Source organism: Anabrus simplex, chromosome 8 (genome assembly GCF_040414725.1).
Source record: "Anabrus simplex isolate iqAnaSimp1 chromosome 8, ASM4041472v1, whole genome shotgun sequence".
NCBI lineage: Eukaryota > Metazoa > Arthropoda > Insecta > Orthoptera > Tettigoniidae > Anabrus > Anabrus simplex.
In genome coordinates, this window is record NC_090272.1 from 90998844 (window position 1) to 91019807 (window position 20964).

The window sequence follows — 20964 nt, forward strand, 5'->3', positions numbered from 1 at the left end:
TAGTCCTGGGGACACTGTCATATGCCTTTTCAGTGTCAATGAATGTCATCACCGTATTATTCCCGTATTCCCATTGCTTATCCATTAGTTGTCTCATAATGAAAATGGACTCTATTGTTGACCTTCCACTTCTGAAACCAAACTGATTTTCCTGTATCTGATTCTAAATCCTCAACCTTATTCTACTTTCCAGTATCCTCTCCATTATCTGGGATATTAGAGTAATTCCCCTATAGTTCTTCAAAACTTTCTTATCACCTTTCTTGAAAATTGGGATGATTATTCCTTTTTGCTAATCCTCAGGGACCTCCTCATTCTCCCAGACATTCCTGAGAACCCAATATGTCCACTGCAGGCCTACAGCTCCAGCTGCCTTTGTCATGTCCACTAAAATTCATCTATTCCAGCAGTTTTTCCGTTCTTCACCTTTTTTACTGCCATTTTAATTTCATTCATTGGAATTTCTTTATCCATTTCTTCTTCAACTAATTGCCTTTCCTGGTTGTCCATTGAATGTCTGTCATTAGTCCTTATGTTCAGCAACTTCTGAAAATACTCACTCCATCTATATCTTATTTCTTCTGGCTTTGTTATTATTATTCCACCTTCATCCTTCACAAATCTGGTGTTTACTTGATCCCTGTTTTTGTTTTTTAAGGTACCGTACAGTAATTTCTTGCTGCCCTGCATACCATAGGCTATCTCAATTTCTGTGTGAATAAGGCCCAGATTTTCCTCTTTTCTTCCTCCACTACTTTCTTGGCCAAATTCTTTGCCTCCACATATTTTCTTCAGTCTTTGATGTTTTCCATGCTTTCCATGCCATTTTCTTTTCCTTCACTTTAAACTTTACCCTATCATTCCACCAGTGTGTCTCTTTGTCTTTCGCATTTCCTGATGTTCTACTACATGCCTTTTCTGCACATCCAACCAGTGCTTCCTTAAATCTTTTCCATTCATCTTCAATATTCCCCACCTCCATCCTGGGTGCCAAGGGTATTATTTCCCTTTGAAATTCTTCTTGTATGTTTTTCTCCTTCAACTTGCATACTTTAATTCTTTTCTCCCTTTTTAATGGGGGTTTTTCAGTCATTCCCACTTTCAATTTTCCTATCACAACTCTATGATCTCCACCAAAGGCTTCTTTGTGCATGGCTGTAACATCTAAAAGGTTCTTCTGGTGTTCTTTCTCTATGATTATATAATCAGTTATGGTCTTTGTTCATCTGTCTCCCCAACCATACCTTGTAATCTTCTGACTGTTCTTCCTAAACCAGGTGTTTCCAACAATCATTTTGTTCCTCATGCAAAAATCCACCAACAACTTACCTTCTGGATTTACATTCCATATTCAAAGGGCCCTACAACATCTTCCTTTCCTTGTCTTTCCATTCCAATTTGTGCATTTAGATCTTCCTTATTTGTTCTTATTTATGTTCCTGTCTCTGTCTGTAAGACTTAATTCGTGTTCCTGTCCATTATTTAATTTAATTTAGCTGTTACTGACTAGATTTGTGCATATGGAAAACAAATACGTGTACAAATGTAGAGAGAAACGAATGCCTGGTCCTATCTGTTGTTCTATGAGACTGTTGACTGGACTAATCGAGGAACCATATTTAAAGTCACGTTTATCCTGTTATACACACACTCATTTTATTTTATCATGCTCTGATCAGGACAGGTGTCTGTGCGAAATCGGTACGAGTCACTCCAGGTAGAACAACAGAGGGAAGATGAGGGACAGGGAACTGTTGCTGAGATGCGTGGAAGTAGGAGGAAGGGAAAAGGTAGGAAAGGGAAATGTAGAGTAGAGGATAGGAAAAGACAGGTGGAACAGGGTCATGGGAAGGAGAAAAGGGAGGAGGAAGTAGCTTCTGCAGCTATCAGGAAAGACAGGGCTGCCCAGGAGGGGAGGGGATCAAATGAGGTGGGTAGGGTTCAGGCTCTGGTCATGTGGGATTCCATCGTTAGACACGTGGGGAAAGTGTGTGGAGGAAAGGGAACCCGGGTAGAATGTTATCCAGGAATTAGGTTGAGGCAGATGTTGAGGAAAGTAGAAGAGAGGGAGGAGGGGAAGGAGAAGGTGGTAGTGTTTCACGTTGGTACCAACAACGTAAGGCAAGCTGATAAAAGTACCAACATAGTTGGAGATGTGTGGGATCTGGTAAATGCAGCACGGGTGAAGTTTAAGAAAGCGGAGATTGTTATTAGTGGATTATTGTGTAGGAGGGATACTGACTGGAGGGTGATTGGGGATTTAAATGAGACTATGGAGTGGGTATGTGGGAAACTGGGAGTGAAATTTCTAGATCCTAATGGGTGGGTAGGAGATAGGGATCTGCGCTCGGATGGCCTTCATTTAAACCGCAGTGGTACGTATAAGTTAGGAAATTTGTTTGGAAGGGTAATATGGAGGTACATTCAGGGAAACGGGATGGCCTAGGGAGCGGTGATAAGGGAACAGGGAACTGAAAATCAAGTAGGGATGATATAAAATTGTTAGTGTTGAACTGTAGAAGTATTGTAAAGAAAGGAATAGAATTAAGTAATTTAATAGATATATATTTACCAGATATTGTAATAGGAGTTGAATCATGGCTGAGAAATGATATAATGGATGCAGAAATTTTCTCACGGCACTGGAGTGTGTATCGTATAGAGATAGGATAGGAATGGTGGGAGGGGGAGTGTTCATTCTGGTGAAAGAAGAATTTGTAAGCTACGAAAAAGTTAAAGATGAGATACATGAAATTCTAGGTGTAAGGCTCATTTCTAAAGATAATAGGCAACTTGATATATTTGGAGTGTACAGATCGGGAAAGGGTAGCACTGACGCGGATTCGGAATTATTTGATAGGATAATCAGCTATGTGGGAAACGACGTGGAAAGAAATGTGATTGTAGCGGAAGATCTGAATTTGCCAGATGTAAATTGGGAAGGAAATGCGAACGACAGGAAGCACGACCAACAAATGGCAAATAAGTTAATATGGGAAGGACAGCTGATTCAGAAAGTGATGGAACCAACCAAAGGGAAAAATATCCTGGATGTCGTGCTGATAAAACCAGATGAGCTCTATAGGGAAACTGAAGTAATAGATGGTATTAGTGATCATGAAGCTGTTTTTGTGGTAGTTAAAAATAAATGTGATAGAAAGGAAGGTCTTAAAAGTAGGACTGTTAGGCAGTACTATATGGCTGATAAAGCAGGCATGACGCAGTTTCTAAAAATTAACTATGATCGGTGGAAAACGGTAAATAAAAATGTAAACAGACTCTGGGGTGGGTTTAAAGAAATTGTTGAGGAATGCGAAAACAGGTTTGTACCTTTAAGGGTGGTAGGGAATGGTAAAGACCCACCTTATTATAATAGAGAAATAAAGAGACTAAGAAGGAGGTGCAGACTGGAAAGAAATAGAGTTAGAAATGGCTGTGGAAGTAAGGAGAAGTTGAAGGAACTTACTAGAAAATTGAATCTAGCAAAGAAGGCAGCTAAGGATAACATGATGGCAAGCATAATTGGCAGTCATACGAATTTTAGTGAAAAATGGAAGGGTATGTATAGGTAGTTTAAGGCAGAAACAGGTTCCAAGAAGGACATTCCAGGAATAATTAATGAACAAGGGGAGTGTGTATGTGAGGATCTTCAAAAGGCAGAAGTATTCAGTCAGCAGTATGTAAAGATTGTTGGTTACAAGGATAATGTCGAGATAGAGGAAGAGACTAAGGCCAAAGAAGTAATAAAATTTACATATGATAACAATGACATACAATAAGATACAAAAGTTGAAAACTAGAAAAGCGGCTGGAAAAAATGGTTCAGCTGGACTCCCAGTTGCTCAGATACTAGAGCACTGGCCTTCAAGTTCACATTGGAAGGTGCTGAAATACGCCAGCCTCATTTTGATAAATTTATTGTCACGTAAAGAACTCCTGCAGGACTAATTTCCAGGACCTTGACATCTCTGAAAACCAGTAGTTACTAGGATGTGAAACCAATCAAATTGAAATTATTATTATTATTATTATTATTGTTATTATTATTATAAATTTTTTTTAACACCAGAAGAATTGACAAGAGCGATTAGTTCCCTTAGAAATAAAAAGGCACCAGGACCAGATGGTATTCCAGCAGAGATACTAAAGCTGATAGCAGATTTCTGCCCACATCTGCTGCTGAAAATGTACAATAGCTGCCTGCTATCGGGGGTGTTTAATGTTCACTGGAAAACGGCTTGTCTAGATTTTATAATCAAAGGGAAATCTGGGACTATAGGCCTTTATGTATGCTTGATGCTGCTGGGAAAGTATTAGAGAAACTTCTTGAGCCAAGAATACTTTCAGCAGTTCAACTAGCTGGGGACCTCTCTGATCGTCAACATGGTTTTCGACAAGGACATTTGACAATCGATGCAGTGTGGGAATACAGCAAAAAGTGCACAAATTTGTAATCATCATTCTCGGAAACTAGCGACACTTCTTGTGACTCTGGATGTTAAGAACGCTTTCAACTCGGTAAGGTGGAATGCATGTTGGAAGCACTTCAAGAAACTTTCAAACTACCAGAGTATCTCATGCGCATAATGAGAAATTATTTGAAAGATCGTACTCTAGTATATCACACAGAAGATAGGCAGAGAGTGAAACAGCTCACAGCTGGTTCAGCACAAGGGTCCATCCTTGGCCCAAATCTGTGGAATGTGGTGTATGATGGATTGTTGAGGTTAGAGATACCGGAAGACACGACTCTAGTTGACTATGCTGATGATGTAGCTGTTTTGATAGTAGCTCGAAATTAGGAGCTGGCTCAGTTTAAGCTAAATCAAGTGATGTGACAGGTGAAAGATTGGATGGTGAATCATAGATGACAACTGGCAGATCATAAAACAGAAATAGTTATCTTGACAAGAAAAAGGATCATGACCGTTTTTCCAATGTATATTGGACAAACAGTAATCGAAACACCTAGAAGTACGAAGTACCTCAGTGTGACACTTGATGCCAAACTTACATTTTGTAATCATATCAAACGAGTGACAGATAAGGTGGTAAAAACGATTGCACTGAGTACATTAATGATTAACGTTAAAGCTCCAAAGTCTAGCAAACGACGATTTCTGATGTTGATAGTTCACTCGATGCTTCTATATGGTGCTGAAGTCTGGGCTGAATCTCTGAAGTTTGAAAAATACCAGCAAAGGATAGATGCACTATGTTATCATTGGTCAACACAGAGAAGCTGTTTAGAAGCTGAGCAAGGAGAATTGATGCCAGAAACTATTGTGCAGGTGATGCTACAGAACCAAGAACCTTGGGATCAGGTGGCAGTGCATGTAGAAGGCATCATGCATCAGAAAAAGAGGGATTTGAATGCTCATGAATGGCAATAAAGGAAGAAGAAACTGAGAAAATACAAGCACGACACCGACCTGAAATAATGCGAGAATGGTTCCGGGACGGAGATATACGTCGTGGGAATCTCACATACTTCTGGAGTGTGGACCCTCACAAGTGTTGCATGAAAGATTTCCCACATTCCCACATTAAAAATATTATTATTAATTTTATTATTAAAGACTAGCCAGAATTGACAGCTTGTTTCATTCTCCTCGACACTGCTAATCAAATATTTATGATCTTCTATGGAGCATTTCTGTTGGTTTATAGCAGCAAATATTAAGACTTGCGCCCCTGTAGCGCGACCATGCCCTGGCAGTGCTCCGTCTGTCCCCCATCTCTGTGATGTTTGGTGAAAGATTGTGAGAAGGATGGAAGTGTGCTGACAGTTGCAGCTGGCCGAGGTGAGTGAAAGGTGAATTTGTGGTGAAATCAGACCGATGAAGCAAAGTCCACTTTCTCAGCCTTCAAACATAATATGATGATAAATATATTGTGTATTTTATAACAACACACTGCAAAACAAAGAACACTGACCTGAGATGGGATGTGTTAGTTTATTTACATTTGGACTGTAGAGTGTATTATATTTTTTGAACAAGGGCTCACGATGCAGTCAGTGGCATGGAGTTGTGCGTCCCATTAAAACAGCATGTGGTCAGTTTCATAGATGTCAACACTAAAAAAACTTTGGCAGCCTGCCTTGTGCAGTTGAGGAAGTAGTTTATAAAAATCGTGCACATTTCAGGATTGCAGAAATACATCCTTGAGACGAGTGTTGCACTGCAGATCTGTTAGCTCAAGCTTGAAGTAACAAGGAACATTCTCAGCCAAAAGCAAGAAAGGTTTGATAAATAAGTCAAAGTCAGTCTTTAGCCCTTCAGGGTCTTAAAACCTCTTTCAAAACAGACCAGTTGGCAAGGCGACTGTTCTCCTGTTGTAATGGCCTCCTCCTCTCCCTACAACCTTGGTACACAAGACAGGAGTGTACCCAAGGAGCACTATTGGGCTAGACCTGGTTTACAGAATATCTGTGCAAGACATGTTGACAGCTGATACAGTTATTGACTACTTTCAGTAAATTTGTACCCTTGTGAATGAGCTATTTTTTCATGTAGTTGGCATTTTTGTTTGTTTCTAGGATAATGGGTTACTCGGTTCATGTGCTGTATGATGGATATTCTAAAATGACAGATGAAGGAATGAAGGCCAACTGTACATGTACACTTATCAAGGGAAGGAAAAAGATCATTGTGGATACCATGACACCGTGGGATAAGCAACGTATCATTGATGGTAAGTGTAGCACTTTATGGCCCTGTTTCTCCAACTCTGTGTTAAATTTTACTTAACAAATATTAATTAACAATTGTTGTTAATTTAACAGTTTGGTTAAAAGCACCCTGTTTAACAAACACATTTACATGAGATTTCTGAACACGTTTGGCAGTGAGCATCTTTTGTTTCTTTACATAAAGCGCTCCTAGTGGTGTGTTGAAATAGTACTTTATCGCACATGGTTGACATTATTATAGGTTATGGTTAGCGGAGACCGCTAAGACGTAAACATATCAAGTAAGAGGCAACAGAAGCGTTATTATGACGAATGCGAGACAAATGTTGTTTTAATTTTAATTTGAAAGTATGCGAGTGTGCTTAAAAAGTGAAAGAACGGACTGTTATATCACAACATTCGATATAGCCTGTTCTTATGAGTGCAATCTGTGGCTGCTACATCACTGGGAAAATGTGATAATTGATATGTCTTGAATGATTTTCAGGCATTCTCGTATTGCAGGGAAAATAATGTAATGCCTTGTTAATGCTGCATTGGCAGCAGGAATTTTTTGCAGAATTCTACACTCTCTTGTCTTGCACTCGTGAACATAGTCACCTCCAATTACATGAAAAGTGTCTCAAGCATATATCTAACAAGGAGAGGCCAGACCCCGCGGTCAACCGACCTCAACGAGCTTCAGTGTACCTAGACCTAAACTTCTCACAGTTACTGCTGGATCTCTGTGTATATAATTTGAGGTAGAAAATAAAGTTCACTGCAGTTTGCCTAATATTTTTATTCACATTTTTACCTTCATGTTCCTTCAAATTATAAATTAATTTGTATTAAAAAAATATAGTTACGGCGGGACTTGAACTCATGTTGTTGCAGTTCGTAGACAAGTATGGTGGCCATTCAGCCACTGTTGCGCTTGACTGAGTTGCAACTCTCCAATTTATTATATACATGTAGCATTGGAAGCGGGGATTCATAAATTCTTTGGAAATTATTAGGTTGGGGACCTGACATGATTCAGTAAAATGTATTCACCTTTTAGAGTTCTGTCACCTCCACTTGGTCCAAAGCGGATCCTGCCTCATGACATTGGTCCTCAACTTTTTTGAAAACAAAAGGGTATTGACCTAAACCCTTATACAAGAGTTACTGTTGAGTGTCCCCCAACAGATACATTATGCTCGCCGAAATCGATTGGACACAGGGTCCGAACTATAAGCAACTGCTGCATTGGAGACACTGATAAGTTTCAATATTTTCAATGTCTTCTAGTACCTTGTTCATTATGGCTTTGGTAATTAGATATCTTTGTAGAAATCTGTCTTCTGACAACTCTAAAAAGTCGTTTTTTCCTAGTATGGGTCATCCATTGCCTTCTTCAGTTAATAGTCTTCATACAGCAGTAAAGCTTCAAACTTACATCTTCTACATACCTCCATTTTGAAATTTTAGCAGCTGTTAAACAGTTTAACACAGGTCTGCTTCCATGTTAATTTACACAAGTATTATCATTTTGTTAGAGTTAACAATTCTTGATGATGCCGGGCTGAGTGGCTCAGACGGTTAAGGCGCTGGCCTTCTAACCCCAACTTGGCAGGTTCAATCCTGGCTCAGTCCGGTGGTATTTGAAGGTGCTCAAATACGACAGCCCCGTATCGGTAGATTTACTGGCACGTAAAAGAAATCCTGCAGGACTAAATTCCGGCACCTCGGCATCTCTGAAGGCATTAAAAAGTAGTTAGTGGGACGTAAAGCAAATAACATTATAATTATTATTAACAATTCTTGATGAGATGACCATTTTGTTAAATTATATGTCAAGTCTCCTTAACGTCCGACTCGTTAGCTGAATGGTCAGTGTACTGGCCTTCGGTTCAGAGGGTCCTGGGTTCGATTCCCGGCTGGGTCGGGGATTTTAACCTTCATTGGCTAATTCCATTTGTCCAGGGGTTGGGTGTTTGTGCTGTCCCCAACATCCCTGCAACTCACACACCACACATAACACTATCCTCCACCACAATAACACGCAGTTACCTATACATGGCAGATGCCGCACACCCTCATCAGAGGGTCTGCCTTACAAGGGCTGCACTCGGCTAGAAATAGCCACACAAAATTATTATTATTATTATTATTATTATATTCTCCTTAACAACTGTGTTAACACTTAACATTCGTTGAAGAAACTGGACCTGTGTGTGGTATTGCTGATGGAATGTCAGATTTGCACAGGACATGGGAATTGGTGATGATGATTTGGATTTACTTGTAGAAAGTTCAGAAATGTAACTGCAATGTTTGATGGTTGTAAAATAGATGAAATCTTTTCTTTAATATAGCAAAATGGTATATGAATTTGTAATGTAGAGCAATTCATAGGGAGTTACAGAGCTCATATTGGGTCCTCTTCTTAAGTTTGGCTCTTTGGCTTAATGGTCAGCATACTGGCGAACGGTTCAGAGGGCTCCAGGTTCGGTTCCTGGCCGGGTTGGGGGACTTTAACTGGATTTGGCTAATTCCCCTAGCTTGTGGGCTGGGTGTTTGTGTTCCTGTTAATACATATCATCATTTAACACATTGAACACGGTGCGCAGACAGCACTTTGACTTGTTCACAAGCTGGAAATACGCAGTGGCGGCCCGTGGCCAAATTATCCGGGGGGGCACAACTTATAAAATAATATGGGCAGTCAAGTAGAAACTTAAGGTAGCGGTTGCAAAATATAACACTAATGCGCATGTGAATAAATGCTCGAACAACTGAATTGTAGATCAGCTTATCCCATTTACAGTTGGTGCCAGTTAGATATTAACACCAAGGAAAAAGACAGTGAAAGGTGGGGTCAAAGGAACCGGGACACGAACCCGTGACCTCTCCATTTCCGGTCAAGTGTTATTTCACTGACCTAAATAGCCAGGGATAAGCTGATCCACATTTCATTTATAAGCTGTTCCCCTACAAGTCAAGTAATAATGAAAACACTAACCTTCTTATTTATAGATGAAGTCCATTCTTCGATCCTTAGCTTGAGCAAATAATTCGATAACTCGCTGGTTGAAGTCGGGAATCGAATGTACCATTTTATTTTCAATTGAAAGCATGGCCAGGGCCATTAGTCTCTCTTGGCTCATCGTATTCCTCAAGAAAGTCTTTATTCGATTTAGTGTAGAGAGACACCTTTCACTTTCCACTGTCGACATCGGGATTGTAACAATGATGCTCAGTAACCTAACGCATTCATTGAACGTGTCTTCCATAGCGCCGCACGCACGTCTACCCTGGAATATAACCCTTCAAGTTCGGTCCTGAGCCTGGCTTTGTTCACTTTTGGGTACGTGTTTATGGTTGATGCGAAATCTTTATCCGAAAAGCGAGTACAAAATTCTCCAAAACATGATACCTGAAAAAGGTTGGCAGATGGTAAATGGCCTGTGAAACGAAATCTTTCTTCTGCATGTAGTAAAATAGTATCACACGTTTCCAAAGCAGCGATTCGTTTTCGTTGCTGGAAAGTTCGTTGCCGCTTAGGAGGAACTGAAGCTTTGTAGTCATCAGTTTCCTCTAAATTGGAGCGAATGTTTCTGGTGTTACAAGCAAAGTTCGCTAGGAATTCAGATACCAAGGCAGGGTCAATATTACGCCTCTGAATTTGGGAGAACAGTATATCAAAATGGGGCATCACTCTATGCAAGAAATTCAGCCAATATAAAATGAAGTCAGCATTATTCATTAATCCAATAAATCCAGAAGCTTGTCCTACAGTGTTTTGATCTGTCTATTTCGCATATTGTTTTGAAGCATTCAATCAGGACATCTCTGTTTTCGAACACTGTGTTGACAATGCGGGGTCTGAAAGTTCCAACGCGTTGGAGCTGCTTTCGGCAAACGGTGCATTACAGCTGTATATAGTAGTTTGGTGTGTTTACTAGAGCGACTGGAAAAGGGGCAAATTCCCTGAATATTACTGAAAAATATCTTCACTTCTTTTATATCGGACGTGGCTTTCTGCATAATCAAATTTCCTACATGAGCATAACAATGAACAAAATTAGCTTCATTATATACTTCCTTAATGCATGCTTGTACACCAGTTGCGCACTGCTCATTACACTAGCTCCATCAAATGTTTGATAAATTAGTTTTTCAGGGTTTTTTTTTTTTTTTTCACTAAAAATCACAGAGCTTATACCTTCAGCTGTATGACTGGATGCCACAGCTGTATGACTGGATGCCAGAAAGAAACCCCAAAACCGCTCATGTATTTCGCCATTTCTATGATAGCGAAATATAAGCACCACCTGCATTTTCGTTGCATTGTCGGTTGTTTCATCTGCTTGGATGGCTAAGTAATTAGCAGCACTAATTTATTTCATTATAAAAGTATGACACACTTCGAGCATAGCATCTAGTATATCATTCTGTATCGTCTTTGACGTACCCTTAAAAACTGTTGCAGATTCTAAATGTTCTTTCATTGCTATATCCAAGCTAACTACAAAGTCAACTAAACTGCGAAATATTCCAGGATTGTTTGAATCGGTTGATTCATCATGGCTGCAGAGCGCAAGTTCAAACACACCGCAGAATTTCACACAATCAGTCAGACGAGATAAAATATATCTATTTTTGTCTACATGTTCATGCTGTTTACGAAGTTAGTCTCTACCCACTATCAAGTTGCATCCTTATGTTCAGCTCACCTAGAAGTGCGAGATCCATTTCGTTGTTTAAATGTTTCTTCAATTCACTGTTTTTTCTCAGTTTTTCATATAAATGCTTTAAATCTTTGACGCCTTTTGTGCTCCACGCATCGTCACCACTGAATAGAATGCAAGGAAAACAAAAAAATGAATTTCTCTCTTCGCATCCACATAACAATTCCACTTGAGCATACAATACCACTATTAAATTTTCTGTTGAAATTCCTGTTTTTTTCCTTCCGCCTGTTGTACAATTATCATATCAGGTCACGGTGTTCCTAAACTCTTGGTACAAACTCTGGTCTCAAAATGTAATTGCTTTCCAATTAACTCACTGACTTCATTTTGAAATAAACAAGCACACAAATACACAAGAGAACACGTGTAAGTGCCGGAACGAAATGTTACTGTTGCTAATTATTGGTCACTTGGTTATCTGATGTAAACACGGTAACCTCATTAAAGATAACTTATTTTAATAATTCAAACATCTGAAAAGAACTAAATCCCTGCAGGAGCGATATGAACGCATTTTTTAAATAAACAAGATTAAAATATTATTAGATTTACTTTAGTTACAGAATTGGTGAATTGGCTACACTGATGTTTGTAAAGCGTGGATATTTCTCGTGATCTGTTATTTGCTCTATGCGCATGCGCTGCAGAAGGCCTCAAGGATCTGAGTGCCCAACCAGAAGCACTCCCCGTCGCCCGCTCACCCACACAAGCTCACAGCTGTCATGGATGTTCACCATCTTCAAATACTGTGTTCTAATGCGCAGGCGCGTTGTTTGGGCACAAGACGGTCTACTGCCCAGAGCTCCACAGTTCGCCTGCCACTCGCCTCGCAAGGCTCCTGCAGTCATTGTCGCACTGACAGCAACAGCTTGTCTCTTTAAATACAAAGGACCGGGCGAGTTGGCCGTGCGCGTAGAGGCGCACGGCTGTGAGCTTGCATCCGGGAGATAGTAGGTTCGAATCCCACTATCGGCAGCCCTGAAGATGGTTTTCCGTGGTTTCCCATTTTCACACCAGGCAAATGCTGGGGCTGTACCTTAATTAAGGCCACGGCCGCTTCCTTCCAACTCCTAGGCCTTTCCCATCCCATCGTCGCCATAAGACCTATCTGAGTCGGTGCGACGTAAAGTCCCTAGCAAAAAAAAAATACAAAGGGTATCCTCTCTTCGTGCTTAAAGACATGGTGGGTTTAAATACCTACCAAAATCCGTAATTCTGTTTAGATTATAACATTTTGTCGTGATAATATTTGTAGAAATAATTCTGTTGTTCGGCTGTAGCCCAACTAAATTATAAATTATTTCCTTAAATTCTGAGTGCAAAAACTTGACAGGGCACGTGCCCCTAAGGGCCCACCACCACTGGAAATACGTCCATGTCTCCTCTGGTAAATAAGAATGATAGTGTTGCAGTTCCTTAAACTGCTCCTAGATGGGACCACTGACCCTTGCCAGATAGAATACAAATGCTTGTTTTGACTAGTTGTAAGCATGTATTGTGTGCATTTTGTTTCCCCACTCATTCCTACAGTGGTGTCACAGTAACTTGATTACCTCTCTTTGGGTGGGAGACATGGGCGAAGAATACACCCACGGTATCTGTTGTAAGTGGTGACTAAAAGGGGCCCTGGGGGCTTGCAACTTGGGAGCGTGGATTGGCGACCACGGGGTCCTTAGGTGATTCCTGGCATTGCTTCTACTTTCTTGTGCCAAGCTTTTTATTTTCATGTATCCTGTCCAACTTCCCTTGGTCAACTCTTGTTCTTTTCTGATGCAGTGAAATCAGAGGGCAGCAAGAAGAATGTCAAGCGGGAGGACATAGAGGAACAGAAACTATACTTTGACGGGAAGAAGTGCCAAGCGCTTGTACACAACACCCCGGAAACAGGAGTTGGAAAATGATGATAATGATGAGCAGACCACAGGAAATTGTGGCCCATGGCTGGTGATACAACAATGTTATGAAAAAAGAACAACGCATTCATTTCAATGTTTATCATCGATAAGAATAAATATTAACTTTTTTTTTTTTTTTCATGAAATAGTTTCTCAGTGAGTCATTTTGTCGCTGTTTACCTGTGCATTCTGATACCAGTGCAACCCTGGTTGCAAGGCTTTGAAAGCCTTACCAGAAAACAAGTGTGTGCAGTGCCAGTACTTCCCTGCAACCTTGCCAACAAGCGTTAACTTACATCCTTACAATTTTTGTATTTCAAATGAGAACTCGCATTATGTCACTGGTGAATAAATTGTACACTGTCTTGCGACCGCATTGTCAAACTACCGATAAGCCATGGGTAATACGTATATTGGTTTTATTTGTTTGTTTGTGATTTTTTTTATCAATCGTGACTGTGTTGCTAAACAGCCCATAAGCCATATACGTATTTTATTGTACATTCATATGCAATTTACATTGCAGTTCCATTTTCCTTTTAAGCAGGTTGATGAACAAAATTTGAACATGTAACAATTAAGCAATGAAACTTTTAAAATCCAATTTTTGTATTGAAAATAAATGATACAACAATTATGCAGTGAAATACAGTATTAGGATTGCGAGTTTTTGGGTGTCTTTCATTTTCACGCTGTTCATGACCCTTCACTTTTTTTTTTTCTTTTTTTTTTTTTTTTTTGTACCTTCATTTTACAAAGGATCAGATGTTCTATTCTTTCCTCTGATTGTTCAGAAATGACGGTTGCTCATTTGTACTTCCTGTTTAAACAATAATCACCGAGCTCGATAGCTGCAGTCGCTTAAGTGCAGCCAGTATCCAGTATTCGAGAGATAGAAGGTTCAAACCCCACTATTGGCAGCCCTGAAAATGGTTTTCCGTGGTTTCCCATTTTCACACCTTAATAAAGGCCACGGCCGCTTCCTTCCCACTCCTTGTCCCATCGTCGCCATATCAATCAATCAATACTGATCTGCATTTAGGGCAGTCGCCCAGGTGGCAGATTCCATATCTGTTGCTTTCCTAGCCTTTTCCTAAATGATTTCAAAGAAATTGGAAATTTATTGAACATCTCCCTTGGTAAGTTATTCCAATCCCTAACTCCCCTTCCTATAAATGAATATTTGCCCCAGTTTGTCCTCTGGAATTCCAACTTTATCTTCATATTGTGATCTTTCCTACTTTTATAAACGCCATTCAAACTTATTCGTCTACTAATGTCATTCCACGCCATCTCTCCGCTGACAGCTCGGAACATACCACTTAGTCGAGCAGCTCTTCTTCTTTCTCTCAATTCTTCCCAACCCAAACACTGCAACATTTTTGTAACGCTGCTCTTTTGTCGGAAATCACCCAGAACAAATCGAGCTGCTTTTCTTTGGATTTTTTCCAGTTCTTGAATCAGGTAATCCTGATGAGGGTCCCATACACTGGAACCATACTCCAGTTGGAGTCTTACCAGAGACTTATATGCACTCTCCTTTACATTCTTACAACCCCTAAACACCCTCATAACCATGTGCAGAGATCTGTACCCTTTATTTACAATCCCATTTATGTGATTACCCCAATGAATATCTTTCCTTATATTAATACCTAGATACTTACAATGATCCCCAAAAGGTACTTTCACCCCATCAACGCAGTAATTAAAACTGAGAGGACTTTTCCTATTTGTGAAACTCACAACCTGACTTTTAACCCCGTTTATCAACATACCATTGCCTGCTGTCCATCTCACAACATTTTCGAGGTCACGTTGCAGTTGCTCACAATCTCGTAAGTTATTTATCACTCTATAGAGAATAACATCATCCGCAAAAAGCCTTACCTCCAATTCCACTCCATTACTCATATCATTTATATATATAAGAAAACATAAAGGTCCGATAACACTGCCCTGAGGAACTCCCCTCTCAACTATTACAGGGTCAGATAAAGCTTCACCTACTCTAATTCTCTGTGATCTATTTTCTAGAAATATAGCATCCCATTCAGTCACTCTTTTGTCTAGTCCAATTGCACTCATTTTTGCCAGTAGTCTCCCATGATCCACCCTATCAAATGCTTTAGACAGGTCAATCGCGATACAGTCCATTTGACCTCCAGAATCCAAGATATCTGCTATATCTTGCTGGAATCCTACAAGTTGAGCTTCAGTGGAATAACCTTTCCTAAAACCGAATTGCCTTCTATCGAACCAGTTATTAATTTCACAAACATGTCTAATATAATCAGAAAGAATGCCTTCCCAAAGCTTACATACAATGCATGTCAAACTTACTGGCCTGTAATTTTCAGCTTTATGTCTATCACCCTTTCCTTTATACACAGGGGCTACTATAGCAACTCTCCATTCATCTGGTATAGCTCCTTTGACCAAACAGTAATCAAATAAGTACTTCAGATATGGTACTATATTCCAACCCATTGTCTTTAGTATATCCCCAGAAATCTGATCAATTCCAGCCGCTTTTCTAGTTTTCAACTTTTGTATCTTAGTGTAAATGTCATTGTTATCATATGTAAATTTTATTACTTCTTTGGCCTTAGTCTCCTCCTCTATCTCGACATTATCCTTGTAACCAACAATCTTTACATACTGCTGACTGAATACTTCTGCCTTTTGAAGATCCTCACATACACACTCCCCTTGTTCATTAATTATTCCTGGAATGTCCTTCTTGGAACCTGTTTCTGCCTTAAACTACCTATACATACCCTTCCATTTTTCACTAAAATTCGTATGACTGCCAATTATGCTTGCCATCATGTTATCCTTAGCTGCCTTCTTTGCTAGATTCAATTTTGTAGTAAGTTCCTTCAATTTCTCCTTACTTCCACAGCCATTTCTAACTCTATTTCTTTCCAGTCTGCACCTCCTTCTTAGTCTCTTTATTTCTCTATTATAATAAGGTGGGTCTTTACCATTCCTTACCACCCTTAAAGGTACAAACCTGTTTTCGCATTCCTCAACAATTTCTTTAAACCCATCCCAGAGTTTGTTTACATTTTTATTTACCATTTTCCATCGATCACAGTTACTTTTTAGAAACTGCCTCATGCCTGCTTTATCAGCCATATAGTACTGCCTAACAGTCCTACTTTTAAGACCTTCCTTTCTATCACATTTATTTTTTTTAACTACCACAAAAACAGCTTCATGATCACTAATACCATCTATTACTTCAGTTTCCCTATAGAGCTCATCTGGTTTTATCAGCATGACATTCAGGAAATTTTTCCCTCTGGTTGGTTCCATCACTTTCTGAATCAGCTGTCCTTCCCATATTAACTTATTTGCCATTTGTTGGTCATGCTTCCTGTCGTTCGCATTTCTTTCCCAATTGACATCTGGCAAATTCAGATCTCCCGCTACAATCACATTTCTTTCCATGTCGTTTCCCACATAGATGACTATCCTATCGAATAATTCCGAATCCGCGTCAGTGCTACCCTTTCCCGATCTGTACACTCCAAATATATCAAGTTGCCTATTATCTTTAGAAATGAGCCTTACACCTAGAATTTCATGTGTCTCATCTTTAACTTTTTCGTAGCTTACAAATTCTTCTTTCACCAGAATGAACACTCCCCCTCCCACCCTTCCTATCCTATCTCTACGATACACACTCCAGTATAAATGGTCCGTTATTGGACATTATAAATTTTCCAGCCAACTCATTCCTGGTTGCCAGCGTTTCGCCCCCGTGTGTTAGGCTGGGCTCATCATTTGGTACCTAGCACACCTACCAAGACGCTGGATAGTGCATACCGTGGAGGCCACTGCGTAGGCTAATTGTAGCCACCGGCAGTGCCAATGCACTATGAGAGACATGGTCTCATTATCAAAAATTGATGCCTGCTTGGCCATCATATGATGTAGATGTTGATTCCCATAGGGAATCAGAAATAATTGTTCCGAATGAGTAAATTTATAATACAAATATAAATGGTCCGTTATTGGACATTATAAATTTTCCAGCAAACTCATCGTGTGCTAGGCTGGGCTCATCAGTTGGTACCTAGCACACCTACCAAGACGCTGGATAGTGCATACCGTGGAGGCCACTGCGTAGGCTAATTGTAGCCACCGGCAGTGCCAATGCACTATGAGAGACATGGTCTCATTATGAAAAATCGATGCCTGCTTGGCCATCAGATGATGTAGATGTTGATTCCCATAGGGAATCAGAAATAATTGTTCCGAATGAGTAAATTTATAATACCAATATAAATGGTCCGTTATTGGACATTATAAATTTTCCAGCAAACTCATTCCTGGTTGCCTGCGTTTCGCCCCCGTGTGCTAGGCTGGGTTCATCAGTTGGTACCTAGCACACCTACCAAGACTGGAAAATTTATATTGGTATTATAAATTTACTCATTCGGAACAATTATTTCTGATTTCCTATGGGAATCAACATCTACATCACACACTCCAGTGCCGTGAGAAAATTTCTGCATCCATTATATCATTTCTCAGCCATGATTCAACTCCTATTACAATATCTGGTAAATATATATCTATGAAATTACTTAATTCTATTCCTTTCCTTACAGTACTTCTACAGTTCAACACTAACAATTTTATGTCATCCGTACTTGATTTCCAATTCCCTGTTCCCTTATCACCGCTCCCTAGGCCAGCCCGTTTCCCTGAATGTACCTCCCTATTACCCTTCCAAACGAATTTCCAAACTTATACGTACCACTGTGGTTTAAATGAAGGCCATTTGAGTGCAGATCCCTAACTCCTACCCACCCATTAGGATCTAGAAATTTCACTCCCAGTTTCCCACATACCCACTCCATAGTCTCATTTAAATCCCCAATCACCCTCCAGTCAGTATCCCTTCTACACAGTATTCCACTAATAACAATCTCCGCTTTCTTAAACTTCACCCGTGCTGCATTTACCAGATCCCACACATCTCCAACTGTATTGGTACTTATATCAGCTTGCCTTACGTTGTTGGTACCAACGTGAAACACTACCACCTTCTCCTTCCCCTCCTCCCTCTCTTCTACTTTCCTCAACATCTGCCTCAACCTAATTCCTGGATAAAACTCTACCCTGGTACCCTTTCCTCCACACACTTTCCCCACATGTCTAACGATGGAATCCCCCATGACCAGAGCCTCAACCCTACCCACGTCATTTGATCCCCTCCTTTCCTGGTCAGCTCTATCTTTCCTGATAGCTGCAGAAGCTACTTCCTCCTCCCTTTTCTCCTTCCCATGACCCTGTTCCACCTGTCTTTTCCTATCCTCTAGTCTACATTTCCCTTTCCTACCTTTTCCCTTCCTCCTACTTCCACACATCTCAGCAACAGTTCCCTGTCCCTCATCTTCCCTCTGTTGTTCTACCTGGAGTGACTCGTACCGATTTCGCACAGACACCTGTCCTGAATTCTGATCCTGAATAGAGCCCTTAGCCTGCAATCTCCTTCCCCTTAGAACATTAGACCACCTGTCTTCTACAACTCCTCCCTTTCCTTCCCCTTCCTCTTGTACACCTACTGTAACCTGTACATTGTTTGAGGGAGTCCTATCTTCCTTCCTGTCTTCTGTGAGAATCCTAATTATTTCCCTCAAACTTTCCAACTCCTCCCTCATACCCCTCAATGCCTCGCCACACCCACAGTAAGTACACTCGTGCTCCTTAGCCATTCTTTACGGGGGAAAAAATGAAATTAAAAATAAAATAACTTATTTGCAAAAAATAAATGAACGGAGGGATATATTGTCTGGGATAGTACACAACAATAAGGTAATTAATATACGACTACACTACAATACTACTTAGTCGTGCTCTATTTTTTTTAATCCTACAACCCCTGACAGGATAAAAACTGCTGTTAATTACTGAATATCGAAAGTAATAGCCTACACAAGAACTACACAATTCCAAACTGCAATTAAGCCTATTCTAATTACAATAACAGTATTTTAGTAAGAGTTTCTACGGATACCTCTACTACACCAGTACTACACAAATATTTTACAATAATAAAATAATCACCGAGCTCGATAGCTGCAGTCGCTTAATTGCGGCCGGTATCCAGTATTCGGGAGATAGTAGGTTCGAACCCCACTGTCGGCAGCCCTGAAAATGGTTTTCCGTGGTTTCCCATTTTCACACCAGGCAAATGCTGGGGCTGTACCTTAATTAAGGCCACGGCCGCTTCCTTCCCACTCCTAGCCCTTCCCTGTCCCATCGTCGCCGTAAGACCTATCTGTGTCGGTGCGACGTAAAGCAACTAGCAAAAAAAAAAAAAAAAAAAATAATCACACTAAATTCTAATAGGATATTACTCGTATACTACTGTACAGTTCACTACAGTAATTTTAAACTACTTTCAGACGTATCCTAGTTACGATACCGGTACCGTATGTCACTAAACTAAGCACAACAGAAATGAAATTTGCAAGAACTACTGTACTCAAAGATTACCAACGAAGCTAAATGCTTAGACAAATTATTATTAGTATTATAAGATCTATCTGTGTCGGTGCGACGTAAAGCAACTAGCCAAAAAAAAAATCATTACCACCACCAGGCACTGATCTAGAGAATACTGCTTCAAAATTTGGTTTGAAAGTTTCAAGAATAATATAATTTTTAGGCTAACAATCCATTCATAGTAACATTTCTCCGATTTGTTATCGTCAGAATTTAACATGAACACAAAAGACTTCCCTGTCAACAGTTTCATTGAGATGGGTAGAATAGTGTTTTAAAAGTCTGTATACTTGCTATGAGAGAATTGTTTAGATATTTTTTGGAGTTCATTCAATTTCACAATAATTTTACTATAGCAAATTTTTATATTTTCAGGTTTGGCTCAACACAACTTGAGTCCTGATGAAATAGACTATGTTGTGTGCACCCATGGTCATTCAGACCATATTGGCAATAACAATCTTTTTTTAAATGCCAAACATATTGTAGGATTCTCTCTTTCATGCAAAGATCTCTACTACATTCATCCATTTGAAACAGGTGAGTTTTATACCTGTTACCTGTATATGTTTTAAAAATAATTATAGTTACTGGTAATTTATGCTCTTTTTTATTATTTATTTGTTTAACTTCCAGCCCTGTAGTTTAGGGGTAGCAAGCCTACCTATTACCCAGAGACCTCAGGTTCAGTTCCCGACGAGGTCAGGGAGTTTTATCTGGATTGGAAAGCTGGTTTGAGGTCCAGCTTTTGTGAAAACAGTTGAAGAGCTATCTGATGGTGAGATAACAGCCCTGGCTAGAAAGCCAATGCTAAAGGCCAAGAAAATAAATATGTCGTGCTGACCACATTGCTCATAATCTGGAGGTCTTGGATCTGAGCAGCGCTCGCTTGGTAGGCCAAGGCCCACTAGAGCTGTAGTGTCATTGAGTTTAAGTTTGCACCAACTCATACAAGGATCATTTAATAAGTCTGGCAAATGTGTTATATTTTCTGATAAAGCAACAGAAATGTGAGTCCACAACATACATTTGAAGACCACTGGCATGTGCTTCTCCATTTCTATCACCAAACTGGTTCCAGGAGCTATTGACAAGAAGCAGTCAAAAGATACGTATATGTAATTCGATGTTT

The 20964-nt window shown here is 39.9% G+C and overlaps 1 protein-coding gene across 3 annotated transcripts in view; it reads left to right on the plus strand.

Moving 5' to 3' along the window:
• The window catches only part of LOC136878830 (metallo-beta-lactamase domain-containing protein 1), a 67708-nt gene that overhangs the window by 17471 nt on the left and 29273 nt on the right, over nt 1-20964 (plus strand). For all 3 annotated transcript variants that reach the window (XM_067152343.2, XM_067152340.2, XM_067152341.2), the window contains 2 exons: nt 6542-6696; nt 20208-20372. In XM_067152343.2, the coding sequence (XP_067008444.1) occupies nt 6546-6696; nt 20208-20372 (316 nt within the window). In that variant the 5' untranslated portion in view covers nt 6542-6545. The remainder of the gene's footprint in view (nt 1-6541; nt 6697-20207; nt 20373-20964) is intronic.